General features: G+C 36.9%; 1 protein-coding gene across 5 annotated transcripts in view; it reads left to right on the top strand.

Moving 5' to 3' along the window:
- The window catches only part of GKAP1 (G kinase anchoring protein 1), an 86,479-nt gene extending 79,925 nt beyond the window's left edge, over positions 1 to 6,554 (top strand). For all 5 annotated transcript variants that reach the window (XM_055427352.2, XM_055427355.1, XM_055427351.1 and 2 more), the window contains 4 exons: positions 411 to 474; positions 3,172 to 3,242; positions 3,747 to 3,824; positions 6,233 to 6,554. In XM_055427352.2, the coding sequence (XP_055283327.1) occupies positions 411 to 474; positions 3,172 to 3,242; positions 3,747 to 3,824; positions 6,233 to 6,280 (261 nt within the window). In that variant the 3' untranslated portion in view covers positions 6,281 to 6,554. The remainder of the gene's footprint in view (positions 1 to 410; positions 475 to 3,171; positions 3,243 to 3,746; positions 3,825 to 6,232) is intronic.
- The last annotated feature ends 21,217 nt before the right edge of the window (positions 6,555 to 27,771 follow it).

Raw genomic sequence — 27,771 nt, 5'->3', positions numbered from 1 at the left:
AGTCACATATTGAACAGTGGCAGTTATAGAAAAGATACAGAGAGTTTTAGTATAGTACTGTAAAGAACTGTGCATCATTTTTCTTTTTGTTTTCATGTAATTATTTTGAATTGTATAAGGATTTTATTCAAGAAGGAAAAGTGACTCATCAGAAAAATTTATTTTATTCTCTTTTCTCCACTTTTATTCTACTCTATTTATTCAGTCACCTATAATATTGATACATATATTATTGTACTGGGGATTTAAATAATATTTCTGAATACATTTTCCTTCATCTTGTTTCTTTCAGAAGTAATTTATGTCTTTGAGCAAGTCTAGAAGAATTCATAGTTCCATAAATTGGTAGTAAGGCATTTATCACATCATATACTTTGTAAGAAAATTAAATCTTTTTATTTGATTATTAGGCAAAGTATAAAGAAGTAAAGGCAAGAAATGCACAGTTATTGAAAATGCTTCAGGAAGGTGAAAGTAAGTGATTTCTGTTTTTAGAATTAATCTTAAAAATATTTGAAGATAACTTTCCAAGGTGTATGATTTGTTAACTCAACAAAATAAAAAGGTTTCCCAAAATGGTAAAAATTGGATTGTTTTTGATAATTTTATGATTACAAGTCTCTCTTACAGCACCTTAGTATTACTCAAGTTTACAACTATTGAGGTAAGAAACTCTTGAAATTTCAATTCTTATAAATTATTGGACTACATTTAGAGGGAAAACAGGGATAACATTTTCTTACGATTCTATTTATTAATAGAGGAGAAGGCCTATCATCATTTCAGCTTTTCCTTCTCCCCTGTCTCCCTGCCTCCATTCTTAATACTTTTGTGGCCACTCTAAACTTTCAGCTATAGATCACCAGTAGGAAACCAAGGAACTCAATCAAAAATGACTAGAGATAATAATATTAGTAAAATTGATGCTATATGAAACTCCCCAGATTCAGCTGCATTTCTGAATATGTATACCAAATGGCATTGATCTTGAAAGCTCTGTGAGAAATTTACATTAAGAACAAGTGTGTATTAAATTTGCAAAAGAAAATGATGAACCATATAAGACATAAAGACATGAATAGATGAGAAAATCTTTTATATAGATGAAATTAAGTATAACAATTTCCCTTGTTTACAAATGTTAATGAAATCCCAAATATAGCTTGTGTGAGTACTGTATAGCACTTAAGAAATTAAGAATTTATGAAGCACACCTTAAAAGATAAGTAAACAAGATACCTAAAATTGTTTCAGATATGAAGATACTGGGAGTGGAATTGTCCAACCAAAATTTAAGTTATATTAAATAGCAGTTATTAAAACAATATGAGTAAAACCCAGAAATCCTGTCCAATTGAATAGGATAGATAGTCTTAAAGTAGAGTCAAACATTTTTTATAATTTTACTATTTTTATAATGTAACTTAACTGTTACACAGCTTGACTATGATAAAATAGAAGTTAAATAATAATGGGAAATGACATCATTTGAACAGTTAGATATCAACATCTGAGATGAATTTAGATTTATGTATGTCACTGAGCTCCATGTGGATCATTTAATGAATAATGTTATGAAAATAAAATAATGTTTACAAGATACATTTCTAATTGAAGAAATTAAGGATATCATTGAATACTGGATGTATGATTTTTAAATATGTAAAAATAAAGTAATATACCTTAGGGAAACAGTTGTGAAAAGTGAGAAAGTTAACTGATAAAAACTTATTCTCAAAAATAGATTAAAACGGCTACCGTCAGTAATATCAGTGTCCATACTCCATACTATAAGTCATCCAAGTAGAATAATTTTATATAGAACTATTATAAGAAAAATACAGTACGTTAGAGCATACAGACATTAGCATTTATAATATAAATTAAAATGTAAATCTAGTCAGTTCTATTATAATACAGTATGTGTTCCTAAAAATCGCTAACCTTTACAAAATCATACAGTTAAAGACCACAAAATTTATAGAGAAAATGGAATTAGCATACAACATTTAAGGTTTCATCGGTGACACATGAAAAAAATTGGGAACTTAATTAAAAAGGTAACAGTTTTATTCATGTTAAAATGGTTAAACACATAAATACTATAATAAATATGGCACTTTACTTTGAAGGCAACCTAAAGTTTGCTGTAGAAGTTGGTTTCAGAAGGGTTGCAGCTTGTGTTTGTTACTATTAAGTGACAGAAGGATGGAAAGTAGGTGAACTGACATAGTGAACTGAAATAGCTGGCAATTTCAGGTGTGTGCATGGCTGCAGTTTTCTGTGTTCATGAAAATTGTGCTTAAAACAAGTGTACAATTCAGGTTATGTTCAAGTTCTCTGATGTATCAGTCTCCTTGAAACACAAAACAGCATTACAGAAAAACTGTAGTTAAAATATGACATAATTGTTAAAAATCACTTGTTTCTCAATGAGTGTGCTTAATTCTGAGGATGAGAGAGTAGAAAGTATAATTTGTAAAAGTTCCCAGTTTGAGTCTTGAGAGACTGATCTGTTTCTTGCACAGCATCTCACCAGTGCATATCAAACTGGAAAAAATATGAATGGCAGTGTTACATTGGAAGAGCTGTGGTGATAGAGATTTCTTGCTTTCCTAAAGAGGGAAAAACCTTTAGACAAGTGAATGTTCTGAAACTATAGATGTTACATGATTAACTGTGCACATATGAGCTACATTTATTTGATAGTGCTTTAATGGTATGAAAAGTCAGATGAAAATTATTTTTGTGGGCCTTAGAGTATGCACAATTGACAATTTTAACAACAAAAACACACACTAGTCAAAATCTTGCTTTGACTAGTCTAGGTATTTAAAGTTTTTTTCCCTATGTGAAATGTTTTATTTACTCTGTCCTTATCCTTTTTAGTATAGATGGAAAAAATTAATCTTTTATCATATCTGTACAGTTAATATTTTATCACCACAGAAAATGTAAATTTTCCAATAAAACTGCTGTGGTGATAATAATGATGAGAATTTACCAGTGGAAATAAAGAGGTATATATAAGTTCAGGAATACAGTCATTAAGTATGAGGACAATTTAATCTTTGCCTGACTGCACTGCTGTCTTGGTTCACCAGAAGTATTATTAAAATATCTGAGTGACTGATTGAAAAGATTATACTGCTGTTTTTCCTTTTTTGTCAGTGAAAGATAAAGCAGAAATACTTCTGCAAGTTGATGAATCACAAAGTATCAAGAATGAGCTAACAATACAGGTAAGGAAAACTATTTATTCTTTCGTCCTGAATTAGGAAACTTGACTAAACAAAAAGACAGCCCTTCAGTACTGCAAAAAAATGTTTTAAACCATACTTCATTATCACTGTGCCTTGCTGTAGCAAATGAATGAAGATTCTGTTTACTGTGCTAAGAGAGGTGTATATGTCCTAAAGAATAGGGGAAGATAAGGTTGTATTTTAGTTGATGTGGACTATGAATATAGAGGTAGAAAGAGCAGATAGAATTTACCGTGTTCATGTACTTGATTTTCTCCTTTTCCCATCCTTATCCTGTGGTCTTGTCTTAGAAAAGCGAACTTGTCCTGCCTATCTTTATAATATACAGCTGAGCAAAATGCCTAATTGAAATTGTATGTGGGGAGAGAGGTTCTCTTCTGATGCTCATTAATCTAGTAGTCAAAAATCATCATTGCAAATAAGTGTTAAGAAATAAAGAATATTGATCAAAAAAGTCTCTTTTAATTGAATATTTGGTTATAGGTAACTTCACTTCATGCTGCATTAGAACAAGAAAGATCTAAAGTGAAAGTGTTACAAGCAGAATTAGCCAAATATCAGGTATGCTTTTATAAGTGTTTTCATCACAAATAATACATTTAGAACAGATATATACATGTGACGATAAATGTACTATTTTATTGTTAGGCCACAATTTATTCACCAAATTTGTTATTATTGGTTATATAGTTTACGTATTAGAAAATGTTAATTCTGGATATTGGTATATACAGCAATAACTAATTCAACATGGTCTTTGGTGCTACATAGATGATGTGGTGTATGTGCCAGTGCATTCTGTTGAGGGAAGGTACATAATGATGTTCATCCCATTACATTTGTAAGTTTGATCACTTGGGTACAGCAATATCTTTTAGATATCTTATGGTAAAGATATCTTCCCCCTTTGTAATCAATAAATAATATGTGATATTATAGTTTGAGATTGTGTGAATATTCTTTTCTTTTTACTCAATGGTTTTAGCATCCACTGATGTTATTTGTAACAGTTATTATTTTGGTAGTTGCAAAAGATTGATTTTTCTAATTCTGTAATTTCATCTGCATAAGCTGGCATTGAGTATTTTTTTCTGGATGAAGCCATAAATGATGTCATGGCTTTCTTTCAGTATATGTGTACATGTGTGAATATATACAAACACATATATATTTGTGTATACATATGTATGTGTGTCTATGTCATGATATAAAATGAATTAATTAGTGTGCATAGTCAAAAAAGTTTGAAAGCCACTACTGGTGGACTAGATAACATAAAAGTTGTTTAGCTCCAGCTTTTGACATCTCATCAGTCCAGGAAGAAAGATTCCCTTTGTCTGGGAAGCTTTGAAAAGGATTGTTGAATTATTTTTAAAAAACTCTTGTTTAGAAGAGAAGTAAAGAGTTTTAAGCATAACGTTGGTAAATAAGTATAGTGAGTATCTACCTTGTAGAAAGATTTTTAGTAACTTTATTTTTTATTTCCCTGCTGTCAGAAAATAAATTTTGTTTTTAATACCTGTCATTAAACATCTCAAGTTTTACATAACCTCTTCAGATTTTTTTCCTCTGGATAAATCTTTTCAAACCTTTTATTTGTTCAGGAGTGAATAATAACATTCTTTATTTGATTTTTTTTTTTAAAGAAGGTTGGTATAGATATGTTTTTGAACTCTGAGAGGGAAGTTATAGGCAGAAAAAGGATGGAACAAAGAAGCTGCCAACATTATTAAATGGGTCTGGGTTCCTTGTGTCCCTCATATAACCACCACTCTGAGAAATGTACTTTCACAGGCAAGTCATTCCCAAATTTGGCTGATCATTAGAATCTCTTGTGAACTTCTTGAATTAAGATCATTCAGCCCACTCCTAATTATCATAAATAAATAGGTTGGGACAAAGTCTGGGCATCAGAATTTTTAAAATATTACTACTTAGGTGATTCTAGTGATTTAAGTTTAGGTATCTTTGCCATAGTTTATAAAAATGAAAAATTATTAAATTATTATAAATACCTTATAACTTTAGTGTTAGTGACTCAGTCATGTCTGATTCTTTGTGAACCCATGGAGTATAGGCTGCCAGGCTCCTCTGTTCATGAAATTCTCCAGGCAAGAATACCAGAGTGGGTAGCCATTCCCTTTTCTCGGGGGTCTTCCCAACCCAGGGATCAAACCCAGATCTCCCACATTCAGGCTGATTCTTTACCGACTGAGCCACCAGGGAAGCCCCCATCAAACCATTATTTATGGTTAAAATGGAGGGTAGAATAGTTATGGATGATTAAATTTTCTTTTTTGTACCTTTGTGCTTTTCATATTTTTAAAATAAGTATTTGCTTTTTGAATCAGAGTAAGGCAGAAAATGTTACATTAAAAGTAATTAATGAAAAATTACTTTCTGTCTTTTAAGCTACCTTTCTCTTTCTTTGGCTCAAGTTAAATACCATTGATAGAGTTTCATTTGGGGCAAATTAAATATAGATTTTTATATGTCACTGAGCAATATGAAAAGTATAGTATTCTTTTCAACCCATTGATGAACACAATCAGATTTCTAATGCTGTCTTATATAAACAGAACTATACAACACTTGAATTGGAAACTGAATTACCCAAAGGGGTAAGAAAGCAATTCCCCAGATTTGCTGACCATATGGAGCAAGTTGTTTAGACTGATCAAAATTTTTATTTTTTAAAAAGATCTGGGACAGTGCAGATGAACTATAAAAAATTAGATACTGGTAATTATCGTTAAGTCCAGACTGATTCAAATAGATAGCTGTTTTCTACAACCTACTTTAACCATTGATAAAAGCCATGTAAAAATAATTTAGTTAGATGTTAATTCAAACTTGCAACAAACTCAAAAAGAAATTCCTTTTCATAGTCAAAAATGCCTTTGATCTCAAAAGGAAAATTCCCTCCAAAATGTTACTTTCTAAATAATTTACCCTATTTCTCTTTGCAGGGTGGCAGAAAAGGGAAAAGAAACTCTGAATCCGACCAGTATAGGTGATCCTATTAGCCTTTGAGGTCAACTCAAAAGGAAAACTTTCAGGGTTTTGCAAAAATGTATATATTTAATGCTGTGCAACTGCTGAACTATGCAGTTTTTGTTGAAGAAATTTAAAATGATTAGCTCACTAACAGTCTATAATTTTATGTCCTTTTGGCTTAAAGTGAAAAGAAGAAAAATAGAATTCCAGCAGAACTCACTGATAATTGTATACTATTCATACTTCTTATCACTTTAGTTTTTCATCAGTCAATAAAATTAATTTACTCTTCCATTAATATGTTTGGTTTTTTAAATTTCAGAAACAATGTGAAAGTGTGGTTTTTGTTCATAGCACAATCAGTTACTTGGATTTCAGCTCACTTAGCACTTTGTCCATCCTGAACCTTATAGGACATACAATATATTGCCAAATGGCCTATGTTCAGGCAAAACAGAAGATGGGGGTAGGAATGATTACCAAAAATAATAGAGTGTAATTTCATATTGTTTGGAAATTCAGAAAAGTTGCATGAGATGGTTTTTGGAGGGTGGATAACTTTTCTGTAAATTTTTTGAGAAGCATCTCAGGCAGCAGCAGCAAAATCTGGGCAGAAATATTTATATAAAGAATAGTCTGACTTGAAAATGTGACACACTGATAATAGGAAGGGTGTTGATTGGGGGGGAGTGAAGACAGACTTTTCATTGGTACAATCGATTAGTAGTTTAGGCACTGAATTTTTTTAGTGTAGTTAGTGAAATACAAATATGATTCATTAAAATACAGAGAGTTTATTGTTTTATAACAAAGATAAACACATAAATAACTGATCAGTTTAGTCGCTCAGTCGTGTCCGACTCTGCAACCCCATCAATCGCAGCACGCCAGACCTCCCTGTCCATCATCAACTCCCAGAGTTTACCTAGACTCATGTCCATCGAGTCGGTGATGAGATGGACATCCAGCCATCTCATACTCTGTCGTCCCCTTCTCCTCCTGCCCCCAATCCCTCCCAGCATCAGGGTCTTTTCCAATGAGTCAACTCTTCGCATGAGGTGGCCAGAGTATTGGAGTTTCAGCTTTAGCATCAGTCCTTCCAATGAACACCCAGGACTGATCTACTTTAGGATGGACTGGTTGGATCTCCTTGCAGTCCAAGGGATTCACAAGAGTCTTCTCCAACACCACAGTTCAAAAGCATCAATTCTTTGGCGATCAGCTTTCTTCACAGTTCAACTCTCACATCCATACATGACCACTGGAAAAACCATAGCCTTGACTAGACGGACCTTGGTTGGCAAAGTAATGTCTCTGCTTTTTAATATGCTATCTAGGTTGGTCCTAACTTTCCTTCCAAGGAGTAAGCGTCTTTTAATTTCATGGCTGCAGTCAGCATCTGCAGTGATTTTGGAGCCCAGAAAAATAAAGTCTGACACTGTTTCCACTGTTTCCCCATCTATTTCCCATGAAGTGATGGGACCATGATCTTAGTTTTCTGAATGTTGAACTTTAAGCCAACTTTTTCACTCTCTTCTTTCACTTTCATAAAGAGTCCTTTTTTAGTTTCTCTTCACTTTCTGCCATAAGGGTGGTATCATCTGCATATCTGAGGTTGTTGATCTTTCTCCCGGCAATCTTGATTCCAGCTTGTGCTTCATCCAGCTCAGCGTTTCTCATGATGTACTTTGCATGTAAGTTAAATAAGCAGGGTGACAATATACAGCCTTGACGTACTCCTTTTCCTATTTGGAACCAGTCTGTTGTTCCATGTCCAGTTCTAACTGTTGCTTCTTGACCTGTGTACAGATTTCTCAGGAGGCAGGTCAGGTGGTCTGGTATTCCCTTCTCTTTAAGAATTTTCCACAGTGTGTTGTGATCCACACAGTCAAAGGCTTTGGCATAGTCACTAAAGCAGAAGTAGATGTTTTTCTGGAACTCTCTTGCTTTTGTGATGATCCAACAGATGTTGGCAGTTTGATTGCTGGTTCCTTTGTTTTTTCTAAATCCAGCTTGAACATCTGGAAGCTCATGGTTCATGTACTTTTGAAGCCTGGCTTGGAGAATTTGAGCATTACTTTACTAGTGTGTGAGATAAGTGCAATTGTGTGGTAGTTTGAACATTCTTTGGCATTGCCTTTCTTTGGGATTGGAATGAACACTGACCTTTTCCAGTCCTGTGGCCACTGCTGAGTTTTCCAAATTTGCTGGCATATTGAATGCAGTACTTTCACAACATCATCTTTTAGGATTTGAAATAGCTCCACGGGAATTCCATCACCTCCGCTAGCTTTGTAGTGATGCTTCGTAAGGCCCACTTGACTTCACATTCCAGGATGTCTGGCTCTAGGTGAGTGATCACACCATCATGATTATTTGGGTCATAAAGATCTTTTTTGTATAGTTCTTCTGTGTATTCTTGCCACCTCTTCTTAATATCTCCTGTGTCTGTTAGGTTCATACCATTTCTGTCCTTTATTGTCCCCATCTTTGCAGGAAATGTTCCCTTGGTATCTCTAATTTTCTTGAAGAAATCTCTAGTCTTTCCCATTCTGTTGTTTTCCTCTATTTCTTTGCATTGATCACTGAGGAAGGCATCTTATCTCTCCTTGCTGTTCTTTGGGAATCTGCATTCAAATGGGTATCTTTCCTTTTCTCCTTTGCCTTTTGCATCTTTTTCTTTTCTCAGGTATTTGTAAGGTCTCCTCAAACAGCCATTTTGCCTTTTTGCATTTCTTTTTCTTAGGGATGGTGTTGATGGATGGTCTCCTGTACAGTGTCACAAACTTCCGTCCATAGTTTTTCAGGCACACTATCAGATCTAATCCCTTGAATCTATTTGTTACTTCCACTGTATAATCGTAAGGGATTTGATTTAGGTCACATCTGAATGGTCTAGTGGTTTTCCCTACTTTCTTCAATTTAAGTCTGAATTTGGCAATAAGGAGTTGATGATCGGGGCTACAGTCAGCTCCCAGTCTTGTTTTTGCTGACTGTATAGAGCTTCTCCATCTTTGGCTGCAAAGAATATAATCACTCTGATTTTGGTATTGACCATCTGGTGATGTCCATGTGTAGAGTCTTCTCTTGTGTTATTGGAAGAGGGTGTTTGCTATGACCAGTGCATTCTCTTGGCAAAACTCTTAGCCTTTGACCTGCTTTGTTTTGTATTACAAGGTCAAATTTGCCTGTGACTCCAGGTACCTCTTGACTTCCTACTTTTGTATTCCAGTCCCCTATAATGAAAAGGACATCTAGCTCAAACAAAAATGGGCAGAAGACCTAAATATATTTTCCCAAAGAAGACATACAGATGGCCACAAGGCACATGAAAAGATGTTCAACATCACTAATTATTAGAGAATTGAAAATCAAAACTACAATGACTACACCAGTGACAAAGGGCCATCATAAAAAAGTTTACAAATAATAAATACTGGAGAGAGTATGGAGAAAAGGGAACCCTCTTACAATGTTGGTGGGAATGTAAATTGCTGTATCCATTATAGAGAACAGTACGGAGATTTCTCAAGAAAACTAAAAATAGAGCTACTATATACATCAACAATCTCAATCTTAGACACATACTCAGAAAAGGTGAAAACTCTAATGTGAAAAGGAACATGCACCCTGATATTCATAGCAGCACTATTTATAATAGTCAAGACATGGGAAGCAGCTTTAAGTGTCACTCAACACATGAATGGATAAAGATGTGTGATGTACACACACACACATATATACAATATGAACTATTACTCTGCCATAAAGAATGAGTAATGCTATTTATAGCAACATGGATGGACCTGTTATCAGTTGAGTCTTACTCTTTGTGGCCCCATGGACTACAGTACATCAGGCTTCCCTGTCATTCACTGTGTGCTGGAGTATACTCCAATTCTTAGAGTCGATGATGCTATCCAACCATCTCATCCTCTGTCACCCTCTTATCCTCCTGCCCTCTATCTTTCCCAGCATCAGGGTCTTTTCCAATGGGTCAGCCCTTCGCATCAGGCGGCCAAAGTATTGGAGTTTCAGCTTTAGCATCAGTCCTTCCAATGAACATTGATTTCCTTTAGGATTGACTGGTTTGATCTTGCAGTCCAAGGGACTCTCATGAGTCTTCTCCAGCATCACAGTTCAAAAAGAAACAATATTCCAATACTTAAAACTGCTTTAGCCCTACTTTCCATTTTGGCATCAACTGCTGACTTATAAAGAATCAATGAATGTCTTGAAATTGCAGTAACAGGCTATAGTACTTTTTAAACCACTTTCTTAACCTGTGCTATATGGAAAAAACATTTCCCTAATTTAGGATGATGTTAAATTGCAAGGTTCATGAATTCAGATAGTTAATATCTGGGTTTTTGTTGTTTAGAATTTTTTGAATTGTTGATTCTTTGGACTAGCTGACCTTTCACTTTATTTCTACATGAATGACATTCATGACAGTTTTATAAATGAAACATTGAAAAAGAGGGCTACTTCTACATAGGGCAAGAAGATTTATGGCATAAAATGATTTTTTTCTTTCAAATGCTGTATAAGCCCGTTTTTCTGCTATAGTACTTACTGTGATATAAGTTTAGTATACATAAGCTGCACTCTACCACAAACTTTTTATCTTACTTGAAGCCTGGATATCCCAAGAACACAGATAACCCTTGACATTTTGTTGAATGGCAGATATTTCGTCTTACATATTCCATGGATCTCAGAATTTGTAGGTGACTTTATTATTCTTTGCTGCCCAAGCAATTTTTTCCTAACCTTTGTAAGCCAAAGCTCTTTTGAAGCTTATACCATAAGCATAATTTTTTCAAAAATTAAAAAATTAAAATTCACTTATCTAAGAGCTCAACAAACCTCAAGCCTAAGAAAATGAAGGAAATTACACCAAGGCACATCATACTCAAGTTACTCTAATCTAGTGACAAAGAGAAAATTTTATAAGCAGCCAGAAAAAAAGACATTGCTTACACAGGAAATAAGATGAGGTTGAAAGCAGATGTCTCATTATAAACAAAAGAGGTAAGAAGACAGTGAGCTACATCTTAACTGAAAGAACAAAATGAATTGTCAATCTAGAATTCTATAGTTAGCAAAAATTCCTTTTAAAACTGAAGGAAAAAAGAAAAAGGGTAAAACAATTCATCACTAGAAGACATATACTACAAGAAATGCTGAAGGAAGTTCTTTTATGCAGAAGGAAAATAATAGCCAATGGAAATAAGGATATAGATACAAAGGAATTAAAAGCATAGATAGGGTAATAAACTCCATGGGTAAATATATCTGATTTTTTTCTTTTTTATATAAATCTCTATAAATGACATTTCATTGGTAAGTAATTTGTGGAACTTATTAAAAAGTATGACAACAAACGTTAGCAATGGATAAATGGAAATACACTTTTACAAGTTTCTTATACTTTATATTAACTTATATGAAATCATTTGAAGACAAACTGTGATAAATACTATAACCCCAAAGCAACTAATAAAATAACAAAACAAGTTGTGGCTAATACAATCAACACAACAGATAAAATCCTAAAAATACTCAGTTAATCCAAAATAAGCAAAAATAGGAAACAAAGGACAGATGGGACAAATTTTTTAAAAAATTAGAAAAAGATGGCAGACTTAAACCTAACAATATAGGCAATCCCATGCAAATGATCTAAATACCACAATGAAAATACGGATCATATTTAATTCTTTCAAAAGGCAAAATCCAGCTATATGCTTCCTGTAAGAAATCTACTTTAAAGATACAAAGAGAAATTGTACTACTTTATACTAGCAGTGAACAAATGGAAATTGAAATTAATTGATACAAACTCCATGGGGATTTTAACTCTACCTTTTATTACCTGCTTAGTGGCTTTTCAGTACAGATAACCTTTCTTATTGAAACACTTTCTACTTATCAGAGATCAACGGAGAAAACAGAAACCATTCTAGGATTTCAAATAGAGATACAGGAATTGGGTACTTACAAAATCATTGGAATGATTAAAGAGTGGACTTCAGGGAGCTAGCGCTATACCTTCAGTTCTGAAAGCTACTACCCCAGGTCTCACAAAGCTACAGGAAATCCATACCAAAGTTACATCTGTTTCATAGCCTAAAAGTGAATCATACACTAACAAACACAATTGTAGGAAACACAGCCTGTGCCTTTCAAGGCTCCATGCAAGCGTTCTGAGTCTCAATGGAGGAACCTAAATTATACCCAGAACCCTTGTAGAAAGGGCCTCTTGAATACATGATCTCTAGTTTCCATCTTACCCACTCCAGTGTTCTTGCCTGGAGAATCCCAGGGATGGGGGAGACTGGTGGGCTACCGTCTGTGGAGTCGCACAGAGTCAGACACGACTGAAGTGACTTAGCAGCAGCAGCAGCAGTTTCCACCTTCTGAGTAACATATTTGAGCATAGAAGGGCTTGAGAATAGATGATGATCACAAACTGACAATATACTGTAGCAGGTTGACTTGTGTCCTTCCTAAAGATATTTTCAAGTCCTCACATTCCAACTCTCACATCCATACATGACCACGGGAAAAACCATTGCCTTGACCAGACAGACCTTGGTTGGCAAAGTAATGTCTCTGCTTTTTAATATACTATCAAGGTTGGTCATAACTTTCCTTCCAAGGAGCAAGCGTCTTTTAATTTCCTGGCTGCAGTCAGCATCTTCAGTGATTTTGGAGCCCAAAAAAATAAAGTCTGACACTGTTTCCACTGTTTTTCCATCTATTTCCCATGAAGTGATGGGACCAGATGCCATGATCTTAGTTTTCTGAATGTTGAGCTTCAAGCCAACCTTTTCACTCTCCTCTTTCACTTTCATCAAGAGGCTTTTGAGTTCCTCTTCACTTTCTGCCATAAGGGTAGTGTCATCTGCATATCTGAGGTTATTGATATTTCTCCGCCGAAGAATCAATGCTTTTGAACTGTGGTGTTGGAGAAGACTCGAGAGTCCCTTATACTGCAAGGAGATCCATCCAGTCCATTCTAAAGGAGATCAATCCTGGGTGTTCATTGGAGGGACTGATGCTGAAGCTGAAACTGTGATACTTTGGCCACCTCATGCGACGAGTTGACTCACTGGAAAAAACTCTGATGCTGGGAAAGGTTGGGGGCGGGAGGAGAAGGGGACAACGGAGAATGAGATGGCTGGATGGCATCACCGACTCTGTGGACATGAGTTTGAGTGAACTCCGGGAGTTGGTGATGGACAGGGAGGCCTGGCGTGCTGTGATTCATGGGGTCGCGGAGAGTCGGACACGACTGAGCGACTGAACTGAACTGAACCCCCAATACTTGTGAATGTGGCCTTATTTGGAGTAAGGATCTTTGCAGATGTAATCAAATTAAGATGACTCATACTAGATTAGAGTGGGCCCTAAATCCAACGACTGATACCTTTATGAGAGAAAACAGAGGGAAATGAACATATAGGGAAGAAGGCCACATGGCAATAGAGACGAGATTGGGATGATGCCAGGTATAAGCCAAGGAACACCAAGGATTGCCAGGAGAAAACAGAAGCTGGAAGAGGCAAAGAAGGATTCTTCCCAAGAGACTCCATGGAAACATGACTCTGCCAACACTTTGATTTCAGACTTCTAGCATCCAGAACTGTGAGAGAATACATGTATGTTACTTTAAGCCACCAATTTGTAGCAACTTGTTATGACAGCGTTAGGAAATTAATACATCAGCTTCTACATCATCAGACTCCTAATTTTCTTCCTGCTTTACTTGCTACTCCTATGGTCTCCTTAGGATCTTCCTCTCTGACCTGTAAATATTGTAGTGCTCCATGACTTAGTTCTGGCTGTCTACCTCTCTCACGCTACATTATCACCCTAGGTGAATTAATCCACTGTTGTTTAGTCATTAAGTTGTGTCCAACTCTTTTGTGACCCCATGGATTGTAGCCTGTCAAGTTTCTCTGTCCATGGGATATTCCAGGCAAGAATACTGGAGTGGGTTGCCATTTCCTTCTCCAGGGGATCTTCCTGACCCAGAGATTGAACCTGTGTCTTCTGCATTGGCAGGTGGATTCTTTACCACTGAGTCACCTGGGAAGCCCCAAGTTGATCCATTCAGTTCAGTCACTCAGTCGTGTCCGACTCTCCGCGACCCCATGAATCACAGCACGCCAGGCCTCCCTGTCCATCACCAACTCCCGGAGTTCACTCAAACCCACGTCCACAGAGTCGGTGATGCCATCCAGCCATCTCATTCTCGGTCGTCCCCTTCTCCTCCCACCCCCAACCTTTCCCAGCATCAGAGTCTTTTCCAGTGAGTCAACCCGTCGCATGAGGTGGCCAAAGTATTGCAGTTTCAGCTTCAGCATCAGTCCCTCCAATGAACGTCCAGGATTGATCTCCTTTAGAATGGACTGGTTGGATCTCCTTGCAGTCCAAGGGACTCTCAAGAGTCTTCTCCAACACCACAGTTCAAAAGCATCGATTCTTCGGCGATCAGCCTTCTTCACAGTCCAACTCTCACATCCATACATGACCACGGGAAAAACCATTGCCTTGACTAGACGGACCTTGGTTGGCAAAGTAATGTCTCTGCTTTTTAATATACTATCAAGGTTGGTCATAACTTTCCTTCCAAGGAGCAAGCGTCTTTTAATTTCATGGCTGCAATCAGCATCTGCAGTGATTTTGGAGCCCAAAAAAATAAAGTTTGATACTGTTTCCACTGTTTTTCCATCTATTTCCCATGAAGTGATGGGACCAGATGCCATGATCTTTGTTTTCTGAATGTTGAGCTTCAAGCCAACCTTTTCACTCTCCTCTTTCACTTTCATCAAGAGGCTTTTGAGTTCCTCTTCACTTTCTGCCATAAGGGTAGTGTCATCTGCATATCTGAGGTTACTGATATTTCTCCCAGCAATCTTGATTCCAGCTTGTGCTTCCAGCCCAGCGTTCCTCATGATGTACTCTGCATATAAGTTAAATAAGCAAGGTGACAATATACAACCTTGATGTATACCTTTTCCTATTTGGAACCAGTCTGTTGTTCCATGTCCAGTTCTAACTGTTGCTTCCTGACCTGCATACAGGCTTCTCAAGAGGCAGGTCAGGTGGTCTGGTATTCCCATCTCTTTCAGAATGTTCCACAGTTTATTGTGATCGACACAGTTGATCCATTACCATGCTTTAAATACTAGCAATATGTTGATAATCTCTCAAATTTATATTTCCAAACCTGATTTCCCCCAGGTTAGATATAGATTACATATCCAACTGCTTTATCCTCACTTTGATATTTAAGAGACATTCAAACTCATTTTATTCCCGCCCCTCCCAACTTTTCCTCTCTCAATAAATGATACTAATATCCCCATGCAGCTGCTTAAGTAAAAAATCTATCATCATTGATCTTTCCCTCTCTGTCATTCCATCCCTTAGGAAATCCTCTCAAGTTTTCCTCCAAATATATCTCAGATTTGCTCATATCTCTTTAGATCCACTGCCAACATCCTGTTCCAAGTCATTGTTATCTCTATGTTGGACTAGTGCTATCGTTCTAATTGGTCTCCTTGCTTTTGCTTATGTACCCACACTATTCATTTACATACAACCAGGGCAAATTTTAAAAAATATATAAATCAGGCCATGTCACTCTGCATAAAGTCATTCATTGATTGTGCATTGCCTGGAAAATAAAATTCAAACCTACTTCTGTGGCATATAAGATCCTGTATGCATGGGCTGCCCTCTGTTTATTTCTGCCATCTTCTTGGACTATAATGCTCCAGCCACACTGGCTTTTTTTTTTTTTTGATGTCTGAACACACTGAGCTCTTCCGTACTTCAGGCAGACCTTTGCATTTTACCGTGGACTGAAAGTTTGTGTCTCTCCCATCCTGCCATATTTATATTTTGAAACCTAATCCCTAATGTGATGGTATTTGGGGGTGGGACCTTTGGGAAGTGATTAGGTCATAAGGTTGGAGCCCTCATGAATAGGATTAATGCCCTTAAAAGAGTCACAAGAGAGTTTGCTTCCCCTCTGTGCTGCCATGTAGGACACATTGAGAAGGCTGTCTATGAACCAGAAAGTCTTCACCAGATGCTGAATCTACCAGCACATTAATCTTGGACTTCTTAGTCTCTAGTACTATAAGAAATAAATTTCTGTTGTTTAAGTTACCCAATCTATGATATTTTTCTTGTAACAGCCCAAATAGACTAAGACACACTTGATGTGCTCTCTCCTTACAATACTCTTTCCTCAATTCTTAATAGAAAACTCCTTATACTTCAGGTCTCAGTTCAAATGTCATCTCCTTCGAGGGGGCTTTTCTTCACTATTCTAAGTAACTTATTAGTTATGAAGACTCTTGAGAGTCCATTGGACTGCAAGGAGAGCCACCCAGTCCATTCTAAAGGAGATCAGTCCTGGGTGCTCATTGGAAGGACTGATGCTAAAGCTGAAACTCCAGTACTTTGGCCACCTCATGCCAAGAGTTGACTCACTGGAAAAGACTCTGATGCTTGGAGGGATTGGGGGCAGGAGGAGAAGGGGACGACAGAGAATGAGATGGCTGGATGGCATCACCGACTCAATGGACGTGAGTTTGAGTGAACTCCGGGAGTTGGTGATGGACAGGGAGGCCTGGCGTGCTGTGATTCATGGGGTTGCAAAGAGTCGGACACGACTGAGCGACTGAACTGAACTAAACTACATGTTAACACTAAAGAAATTTTGGCACTTATTTAAAATTACCTTATTTTTGTAGGTGCTTAATTGTGTTACTAGTATGTAAGTTCTGTGAGAGCTAAGATGATGTCTTTTGGTAATGCTGTATCCACAGTACTTTGCGTGTGGCATGTTGTGGATTCTTGATGGAAATATCTTAATAAATGATGAATGAATCCAGCAAATCTTTATGTCATGAGACGTTCTAGATTCTCAGTGAAAAATAAGTAAACTTTGAGGCTAATTTAAAAATCTTTGTCATTTAAAAAAGAAACCATCATGGCCAAGTGTTCATAGTCTAGCATCCAGTGGAACCAGAGAATATTAAAGTGTGAATAAATCTTAAGAATATATGCAATCTAACTCAATTTACAGCTGAGGAAATTGAGACCCAAAGTTATAGCATGTGTACTGATATAAGAATATTTCCCCTTTGGAGGACCTCTTTCTGTGCAAACAAATGCCATTTTTAACAAAGATTATCTTTCCCTTTGGGCTTACCTGGTAACTCACTGATAAAGAATCTGCCTGCCAATGCAGGAGATGTGGGTTCCACCCCTGGGTCAGGAAGATCCCCTGGAGAAGGAAATGGCAACTCACTCCAGTATGCTTGCCTGAAATATCCCATGGACAGAGGAACATGGTAGGCTAGAGTCTATGGGGTTGCAGAAGAGTTGGACATGACTTAGTGACCAAAAAACAACAATTTGTTGCTTTGCTCACTATGTTAGCCCCCTAAATGCTGTATGCTTTAATAATTTAATAAGCAAGAAAATGCTAACTGCTTAAATTAAAAGTGGTTTGAATTCAGGAACACATGCTGTCTTAGGTACATAAAAGTTTGAGTGGCCAACTATACAGACACAGTCAAGCCCATAAACATAGTGGTTCTCACTATGAGTTCTTAATACAGTACATCCAGTTAGCCTGAAATAGAGGAGTCTATGGCCCTCTTCTGGGCAACTTGAATTGACAAAGTCACATAGTTTGGTACATATTAAATATGCTCTAACTCAGTGATTAAACTGTCCCTCCCTGACTTCCTCAGATGCTCCTTCCTTACCCCTAGGTTGATGGAATATTACCTTTCCTCCAGAATATCCCACCATCAGAGTGTACCGTATCTGCCTAGAGTGGTGAGAGCTTTCCTTCCCTTTATTTACCCTGGGCTAGGGACCTTCATCTTGACTCTCCACCGAGAAGACAGAATACAAGTTTGTTGCTTATGGATAAGTTTATATTCTCTATGAAATGACTCACTAGAAGAATGAAAAGGATCGGCTCTCACCTGTGGAACCGCAATATTATTAGTTTTTAATTAGAATAAACTGTGACTTACAGAAGATCTTTCAGTGACCAAATAATGGAGCTAGGTACTAGAATTCTGAATGCAGTTCCATTCCATTATATCTTTCTCAAACTGGTTTGCAGATCAAACCAGACTTAATTGGTGGTACTTGTAAAACGTGTCATTTTGATCTTTACTCCAACCATGATGAACCAACACTTCCAGGTCTGGGTATATAAAAATTTAAAAAACTTCCTTGAGAAATGGTTATGCATGTTAAAATGTGATAATCACTACACTACTACTGTTTTTTATGATATCTACATTAGAATAATCATTTCCACTGGCAGTTTTCAAGGTACTTCTCAAGTATCATTAAGTTCATAAAACTTCAATTTCCCCTGTAAAATTCACCTTGATTTCTTTATCTTTTAATTAAAAGTTTTATTAGATAATGTTTAAGTTCTAAAGTTAAATGTTGTTCTTCCCAGAACTCTTGAAACTACAGAATGCACATTTAGTATTCAAACAGTGACTATCGAGATTTACTTATATTAAATGATTGGAAATTACCATTATCACGATTGAAAGTCATGTCAAAGTTTAAAGAATAAACTATTTACAAAGATTACCAGCTGTCTACAGATGTATCAGCTTCATATAACACTTCTTTGGATAAAGTAAGCTACTGTCATAAACAGTACCATTTGTTGTAACACCTCTGAAGTAATGAACTTCATGTAGAACCTATTTTAAAGGAGTCTCATTTGGGCTAGAACTGCTGTCAGTGGGGCACTGTGAATAAGATGAACTACAACTGAAGTACAACATACAACATTCCTAATATACAAAGGAGAAGAAAGATTTAAAATTATATAAAGGAAATATTTCAAAAATAAGTTATCACAAATACGGTCTGTGTTTTTTGTGTATTACAAAAAACTGCCTTTTTTTTTTTCTTTCAGAAACTGATCTATTGTACCTTGTGGGAAAGAAAGTGTCAAGTAGCTCTAGTCTGACTTCTTAAAAGTGATATTTATCTCATAAAAATAAAGCACTTTACTAATGTCACCAAGATTATCTGAGAGAACATTAGGTACTGAATTTCCAGCAGTCAAGGCAACTCAAAACAGAAAAGTGTGGTTGATCTGGATCAAAAGAGCAAAATGAAATTCAAGTGCAGGAGTATTTGCACTAATTTTCAAGCAAATTTAACCTCCTACAGCAAGGAGAACAAAGCTGGATATAACCTGTCAGTTCTTTTAAATGTCCTACAAACATGTCAGTTTATTTAATGATAAATATATATTTAGATCATGAAAATTTTTTCTTCTCACTTCTAAGTAACAGTTGGAATTCAAAACTCATGTGAACTAATCAGCATTAACAACATCCAACGTCCAATAAAAAATCACTAGTCATGCTTCAGTTCAGTTCAGTCGCTCAGTCATGTCTGATTCTTTGCGACCCCATGAATCACAGCACGCCAGGTCTCCCTGTCCATCACCAACTCCCAGAGTTCACTCAAACCCATGTCCATCAAGTCGGTGATGCCATCCAGCCATCTCATTCTCTGTCATCCCCTTCTCCTCCTGCCCACAATCCCCCCCAGCATCAGAGTCTTTTCCAGTGAGTCAACTCTTCTCATGAGGTGGCCAAAATATTGGACTTTCAGCTTTAGCATCAGTCCTTCCAATGAACACCCAGGACTGATCTTTACAATGGGCTGGTTGGATCTCCTTGCAGTCCAAGGGACTCTCAAGAGTCTTCTCCAACACCACAGTTCAAAAGCATCAATTCTTCGGCGATCAGCTTTCTTCACAATCTAACTCTCACATCCATACATGACAACTGGAGGAAGCAGCAAAATGTTACCCATAATTAAGTGGAAAATCAGTCAACAGAAGCAGATTCAGAATTGCAGAGTTAATGGCAACAAGGATGTTAAAACAACTCTGATAAATAAGATAAAAGAGAAACAATAGTAGTTGCAGGGTAAAAGAAATTACTTAACAGCTGAGTAAAGTTAAGAATTTACACAGACTTTTTGTCAGAAATGTACAAGCCAGAAGACAATAGCATGATATCTTTGAAATGTGAAAGGAGAAAAGAAACTGTCAATCCAGAATTCTACAACCAATTAAATATCAAAGATAGTTGAGATACATGAACAAAAGCTCAGGTAATCATCACCAACAGGTGTGTACTACAAAGTAATGTGAACGAAATCCCCTCTGCAGCAGGAAAATACTACCAGATAGAAACCTAGAGCTACACAAAGGAATGATGAGTAGCAACAAAATGGAAATATTGGGTAAATAAAAAAATTTTTTTTTCATGTTCTGATTTTTTTTAAAAGATAAGTATAAATCTAATAAAGCATTGTAGGGCTTATTACATATATAATATAGAACAACATTGCCTTGCACAAAGGACAAGAGAGGGGAATGAAGTAAATGCTCCCAAGATTCCTACATCCTGTATGAAGTGGCATATTATTTGAACTTAGACTGTGATAAATTAAAATTCAGGGTTTCTTAGTCTTGGCACTACTTCCTTTGGAGACTGGATAATCATTTCTTGTTGGGGGAGGGGGGCACTATCCCATGCATGGTAGGAGTTTCAGCAGCATCCTTGGTCTCTAATTACTAGCTGCTAATAGCAGCCCTACCCCCATCCACACCCCAACTGTAATAACCAAAAATGTCTCTGGACTTTGCCCAAATGTCCCCTGAGGGGCAAAATCACCCCTGGGGTTGAAAAAACAATGCCTTAGAGCAACCACAAAAAGAAGGGGAAATTATACATATATGAAGCCAGTGGTGGAGATCAATTCAGTTCAGTCGCTCAGTCATGTCTGACTCTTTGCGACCCCATGAATCACAGCACGCCAGGCCTCCCTGTCCATCACCAACTCCCAGAGTTCACTCAAACTTTGTCCATCGAGTCGGTGATGCCAACCAACCATCTCATTCTCTGTCGTCCATGTCTCCTCCCGCCCCCAATCACTCCCAGCATCAGAGTCTTTTCCAGTGAGTCAACTCGTCTCATGAGGTAGCCAAAGTATTGCAGTTTCAGCTTTACCATCAGTCCTTCCAATGAACACCCAGGATTCATCTCCTTTAGGATGGACTGGTTGGATCTCCTTGCAGTCCAAGGGACTCTCAAGAGTCTTCTCCAACACCACAGTTCAAAAGCATCAATTCTTCGGCGATCAGCCTTCTTCACAGTCCAACTCTCACATCCATACATGACCACTGGAAAAACCATAACCTTGACTAGACGGACCTTGGTTGGCAAAGTAATGTCTCTGCTTTTTAATATACTATCTAGGTTGGTCATAACTTTCCTTCCAAGGAGTAAGCGTCTTTTAATTTCATGGCTGCAATCAGCATCTGCAGTGATTTTGGAGCCCAAAAAAATAAAGTCTGATACTGTTTCCACTGTTTCCCCATCTATTTCCCATGAAGTGATGGGACCAGATGCCATGATCTTTGTTTTCTGAATGTTGAGCTTCAAGCCAACCTTTTCACTCTCCTCTTTCACTTTCATCAAGAGGCTTTTGAGTTCCTCTTCACTTTCTGCCATAAGGGTAGTGTCATCTGCATATCTGAGGTTATTGATATTTCTCCCAGCAATCTGGATTCCAGCTTGTGCTTCTTCCAGCCCAGCGTTCCTCATGATGTACTCTGCATAGAAGTTAAATAAGCAGGGTGACAATATACAGCCTTGACGTACTCCTTTTCCTATTTGGAACCAGTCTGTTGTTCCATGTCCAGTTTTAACTGTTGCTTCCTGACCTGCATACAGGTTTCTCAAGAGGCAGGTCAGGTGGTCTGGTATTCCCATCTCTTTCAGAATTTTCCACAGTGTGTTGTGATCCACACAGTCAAAGGCTTTGGCATAGTCAATGAAGCAGAAATAGATGTTTTTCTGGAACTCTCTTGCTTTCTCCATGATCCAGCGGATGTTGGCAATTTGATCTCCGGTGCCTCTGCCTTTTCTAAAACCTGCTTGAACATCTGGAAGTTCACAGTTCACATATTGCTAAAGCCTGGCTTGGAGAATTTTGAGTGTGATTTACTAGTGTGTGAGATGAGGGCAATTGTGCGGTAGTTTGAGCATTCTTTGGCATTGCCTTTCTTTGGGATTGGAATGAAGACTGACCTTTTCCAGTCCTGTGGCCACTGCTGAGCTTTCCAAATTTGCTGGCATATTGAGTGCAGCACTTTCACAGCATCATCTTTCAGGATTTGAAATAGCTCAATTGGAATTCCATCACCACCACTAGCTTTGTTCGTAGTGATGCTTTCTAAGGCCCACTTGACTTCACATTCCAAGATATCTGGCTCTAGGTGAGTGATCACGCCATCATGATTATCTTGGTCGTGAAGATCTTATTTGTACAGTTCTTCTGTGTATTCTTGCCACCTCTTCTTAATATCTTCTGCTTCTGTTAGGTCCATACCATTTCTGTCCTTTATTGTGCCCATCTTTGCATGAAATGTTCCCTTGGTATCTGTAATTTTCTTGAAGAGATCTCTTGTTTTTCCTATTCTGTTGTTTTCCTCTATTTCTTTGCATTGATCCCTGAGGAAGGCTTTCTTATCTCTCCTTGCTATTCTTTGGAACTCTGCATTCAGATGCTTATATCTTTCCTTTTCTCCTTTGCCCTTCACTTCTCTTCTTTTCACAGCTATTTGTAAGGCCTCCTCAGACAGCCATTTTGCTTTTTTTTGCATTTCTTTCCATGGGGATGGTCTTCGTCCCTGTCTCCTGTACAATGTCATGAACCTCTGTCCATAGTTCATCAGGCACTCTATCTATCAGATCTGGTCCCTTAAATCTATTTCTCACTTCCACTGTTTAATCGTAAGGGATTTGATTTAGGTCATATCTGAAAGGTCTAGTGGTTTGTCCTACTTTCTTCAATTTAAGTCTGAATTTGGCAATAAGGAGTTCATGATCTGAGCCACAGTCAGCTCCTGGTCTTGTTTTTGCTAACTGTATAGAGCTTCTCCATCTTTGGCTGCAAAGAATATAATCAATCTGATTTCAGTGTTGACCATCTGGTGATGTGATACACAGCCTTGCCATACTCCTTTCCCAATTTAGAACCAATCAGTTGTTCCATGTCCAGTTCTAATTGTTGCTTCTTGACCCACATACAAGTTTCTCAAGAGACAGGTAGGGTGGTCTGGTATTTTTTCTCTTTAAGAATTTTCCAGTTTGTTGCGATCCACACAGTCAAAGGCTTTAGTGTAGTCGATGAAGCAGAAGTAGATGTTTTTCTGGAACTCCCTTTATTTCTCCATCATCCAATCAATGTTGGCAATTTGATCTCATTTCTCTGCCTTTTCTAAACACAGATTGTGCATCTGATTCATGCACTGCTGAAGCCTAGGATTTTGAGTATAATCCTGCCAGCATGTGAAATGAGTGCAATTGTATGGTACTTTGAACATCCTTTGCTATTGCCCTTCCATACATATTCCATGTTAAAAAAAGATCGAGTCAATGAAAGAAAACAACTAAAAGTCATCTTTAGTCAAACATAAAACAATTTGTATTTTATTCTTACATATCCCATTAAATAATTAAAATTTAAAAGATAGTACATAAGATAACATAAAAACTTAAAAAATATCTTTTAAGATAATATAGCATTAATACCAAAACAGGTGTGCAGTACTGTGTTAACGAGAAAAGTATAAAAGGTTACTGAGAGACAGTAATGATCTAAATAGACAGATATGCAATGTTCCTGGAGTAGAAGGTCTAATGTTTTAAATATTTTAATTCTCTCCAAATGGATTTATAGATTTAAAGCAACCTCAATTATCTTCTACAGAATATTTACTTTGTTCTGTGGTACTCGACCAGCTGAAGGAAAGGGCCAAGAAAAGCCAAGACACTCTTGAAGATGAAAAGTTATTTTGGAAGATTTGTTCTTCCAGCTACCAAGACCTTTTACAATATTACATTAACTATGACACTGACTCAGAAGTAGACAAGTAAACTGATAGAATGAAAAGTTTATTTAGAGGACACTTGTATTAATATTCGGTTTAGGAGAAGAGTGGCACTATGGATCAGCTGGGAAAGGACTATGTTTTCGATATGTTGTCCTGGTACAACTGGACAAAAAAATGTTTACCTCATACCATGCAAAAAAATTAATTATAGACTGAAGAGCTATTATGAATAGCAAACCCTAAAGTTTTTAGGAAATAATGGTCATGAGTTGCATAGTGGCCCTCCAAAAGATACATTCATCTGAAATCCCACAATGTAAATTTACTTTGAAAAAGTCTTTGTAGATGTTTTTAAAATAAAGCTCTTGAGATGAGATTATCCTGGATTAGGTGGGTCTGCAGTCCAGTGATGAGTATCTTCATAACAGAAAAAAACAAGACACACAGGAGAAACAGAGAAGGCCATGTGACTAGAGACCAAGACGAGTCATGCAACTACAGCCCAGGAAGGCCCAGAGCTGCGGGCAGCCAGCAGAACTCTCAGCAGGAGAGGCAGAGCCTCCAGAAAGAAGCGACAGTCTTGACACCTCAATTTCAGACTGCTGGCCCCAAGAATGGTAGCGGAATACATTTCTGTTGTTTTAAGCCATGAGGTCTGTGGTAATTTGTTTGTGGCAGCTCTAGGAACTAATAACATAAGAGAATATCTTCCTGAAAAAGCACTAACTATAAAGGAAAAGATTAACTATCTTAAATTAAAACTAAAAGAACCTCTTTTCATGAACATATTCTATGAAAGAATAAAAAGGGAAGCAACAGAGGGGGGGAAAGCTATTTGAATATATAGCTGACAAAAGAACAAAGTTGAAAAATGGGCAAAAAATTTGAACAGACACTTTACAAGGAGGAAATCCAAATGGCTGGTAAACATAAATAAAAGTGATAAGCTTTATTAATAAAGGAAATAAAAATTGAAACAAAAATAAAATACCATTACACACCCAGCAGACTGTTAAAGTCAGACAGAAACTCCCATATCAGGCTCTTTACAAAAAGAGAAATCCAAATGGCCAATAAAAATATGAAAATGGGTTCAGTCTCATTTAAATTCAAATCACAATGAGAAACTATTTATCCCTGTAACCAAAATAGTAAAAAGTTAAAGGTCTAATAAGACCAAAAGTTGGTGAAATTTTGAGTTAATCAAAATTATCTTACAGAACTGATGGGGTATAAATTGTTACAACCTTTTGGGACATTTTAGCATTATCTTGCAAAGCTTTGACATTTGGACATTTCTCTTTGTCCTGGTCCCTCAAACTGTTTAATAAAGCCCCCTAAAAGTTTATTGCTCTTATATTAACCAGAGAGTGAGAAGTATCATTTATTCAGCCTTTCCACTAGATGGAAAACAGTAACTTTTCTAAGGTGAGATATAGATACTAGTGAGATGCAGCACCCTTCAGGAAGCAAGTGTTTAATAAGAAGGCACCTGTGATGAGAACCAAGAAAACTCAGACTGCACTTTGTGTTGACCATTTACCTGATGATAATTGGTTAGGTGTTCATTGCCTTAGTTTCTCCTTTCTAAGTCTTAGATTTTAAATATTGGTCATATAATTCACAAGGGTTGGAATTTATCCTTTGGAGTATTCTGGAATAAAGGCAATGTTGAAAAATAAAGTGGTAAAACAGATGTAATAGTCCAACTGTAAACAGAATACCTTTTAGTTTTCGGCAAAGCCTATATTCTCTTCCTTTTTACTGCAATTATAACCCATTTCTTTTCTTGAGCAGTTAGTACACTAGATCCAATAGATTGAGTTTCTACTTTGAAGAGAAGCTACTCCTTTGAAATACTAGTTTTTTCCCCCATAGTCAGCAGCCTACAAGGGCTCCCCTGGTGGCTCAGATGGTAAGGAATCGGCCTGCAATGCGGGAGACCTGGGTTCGACCCCTGGGTTGGGAAGATTCCCTGGAGGAGGGCATGGCAACCCACTACAGTATTCCTGCCCGGAGAATCCCCATGGACAAAAGAGCCTGGCGGGAGGGCTACAGTTCATGGATCACAAAGAGTTGGACACGATTGAGCAACTAAGCACAGCATAGCACAGCAGCCTACAAAGCACGCTTCCCCTCCATCTCTCTCTCTCTTTCCATACCCTCTCTCCCTCCTCTTTCCCTCTCTTTCTCTCTCTCTCCCTTTACCTCTCCTTCCCCTTCCTCTCCCTCTCTCTAACGCTTTCTCCCTCCTTGTACTAGCTTGTATAGGTGATTTTTAAAGTTACAGTGTTCTAGGTCATCATTTTAAAAAATCTGCAAATAACAAACGCTGGACAGTGTGTGGAGAAAAGGGAACCCTCCTACATTGTTGGTAGGAAAGTTAATTGGTTCAGCCACTATGGAAAACAGTATGGATGCTCCTCAAAAAAATAAAAATAGAGTTGCCACATGATCTAGCAATCCCTTTCCTGGGCATATATCTGGACAAAACTATAATTTGAAAAGATACATGTACACTTATATTCATAGTAGCACTATTCACAACAGCCAAGACATGGAAAAAAACTAAATGTCCATCAATAAATGAATGGATAAAAAAGATGTGGTATATATATATACAATGGAATACATATACATTGTACATTGTATATAACTGTATATGAACTGTATAGTTGTATACAATTGTATATGAATACATTGTACATAATGTGATGTATATATATATATATACACACACAATAGGATGAAATAATGCCATTTGCAGCAACATAGATGGACCTAGAAATTATCATATCAAGTGAAGTCAAAAAGAGAAAGACAAATATCACATGAATCACTTATATATGGAATCTAAAATATAACACAAATGAGCTTAGCTACAAAACAGAAATAGACTCACAGAGAACAGACTTGTGGTTACCAGTGGAAGGGTAGGAGAGAAGGATTGGGAGTTTGGGATTAACAGGGGCAAACTATTATATATATGATGGACAAACAGCAAGGTCCTACTGCATAGCACAGTGAACTATATTCAGTATCCTGTGATAAGCCATAATGGAAAAGAATGTGAAAAAGAATGTATTATATATGTATAACTGAATCACTTTGATGTATAGCAGAAATTAAGACAACATTGTAAATCAGCTATACTTCAATAAAAATTTAAAATAAACATAGCATCCTCAAAAGCAGCCAGTATTACATATTTTACAGAGTCTAAACTCCTACAAAAATAGGTCTAGATTCAATCTACCTCTCCTGTAAAGTTTTCATTTAATTATCAAATTCAGCTTGAATGTACAATAAAAATCTAATTACATTGTTTCTTTAGATATATTTTTACACCGTGTTTCTTTTTTTTAATTCACAAAAACGTCCAGATACTAGGAATAGATACTACACAGACACTAGGGCACAACTCAGCCTCTTTGGAAGTTGAAAAACAGTATTTGTACTGAAAATTCTTAGCTGTTTTTTCCTCCACTGAATTTTAAAGTGAGAAGTATA

Source organism: Moschus berezovskii, chromosome 7 (assembly GCF_049115385.1).
Source record: "Moschus berezovskii isolate FMDL1 chromosome 7, NW_MosBer_1.0, whole genome shotgun sequence".
Classification (NCBI taxonomy): Eukaryota; Metazoa; Chordata; class Mammalia; order Artiodactyla; family Moschidae; genus Moschus; species Moschus berezovskii.
This window is presented reverse-complemented; position numbering and strand designations above follow the sequence as displayed.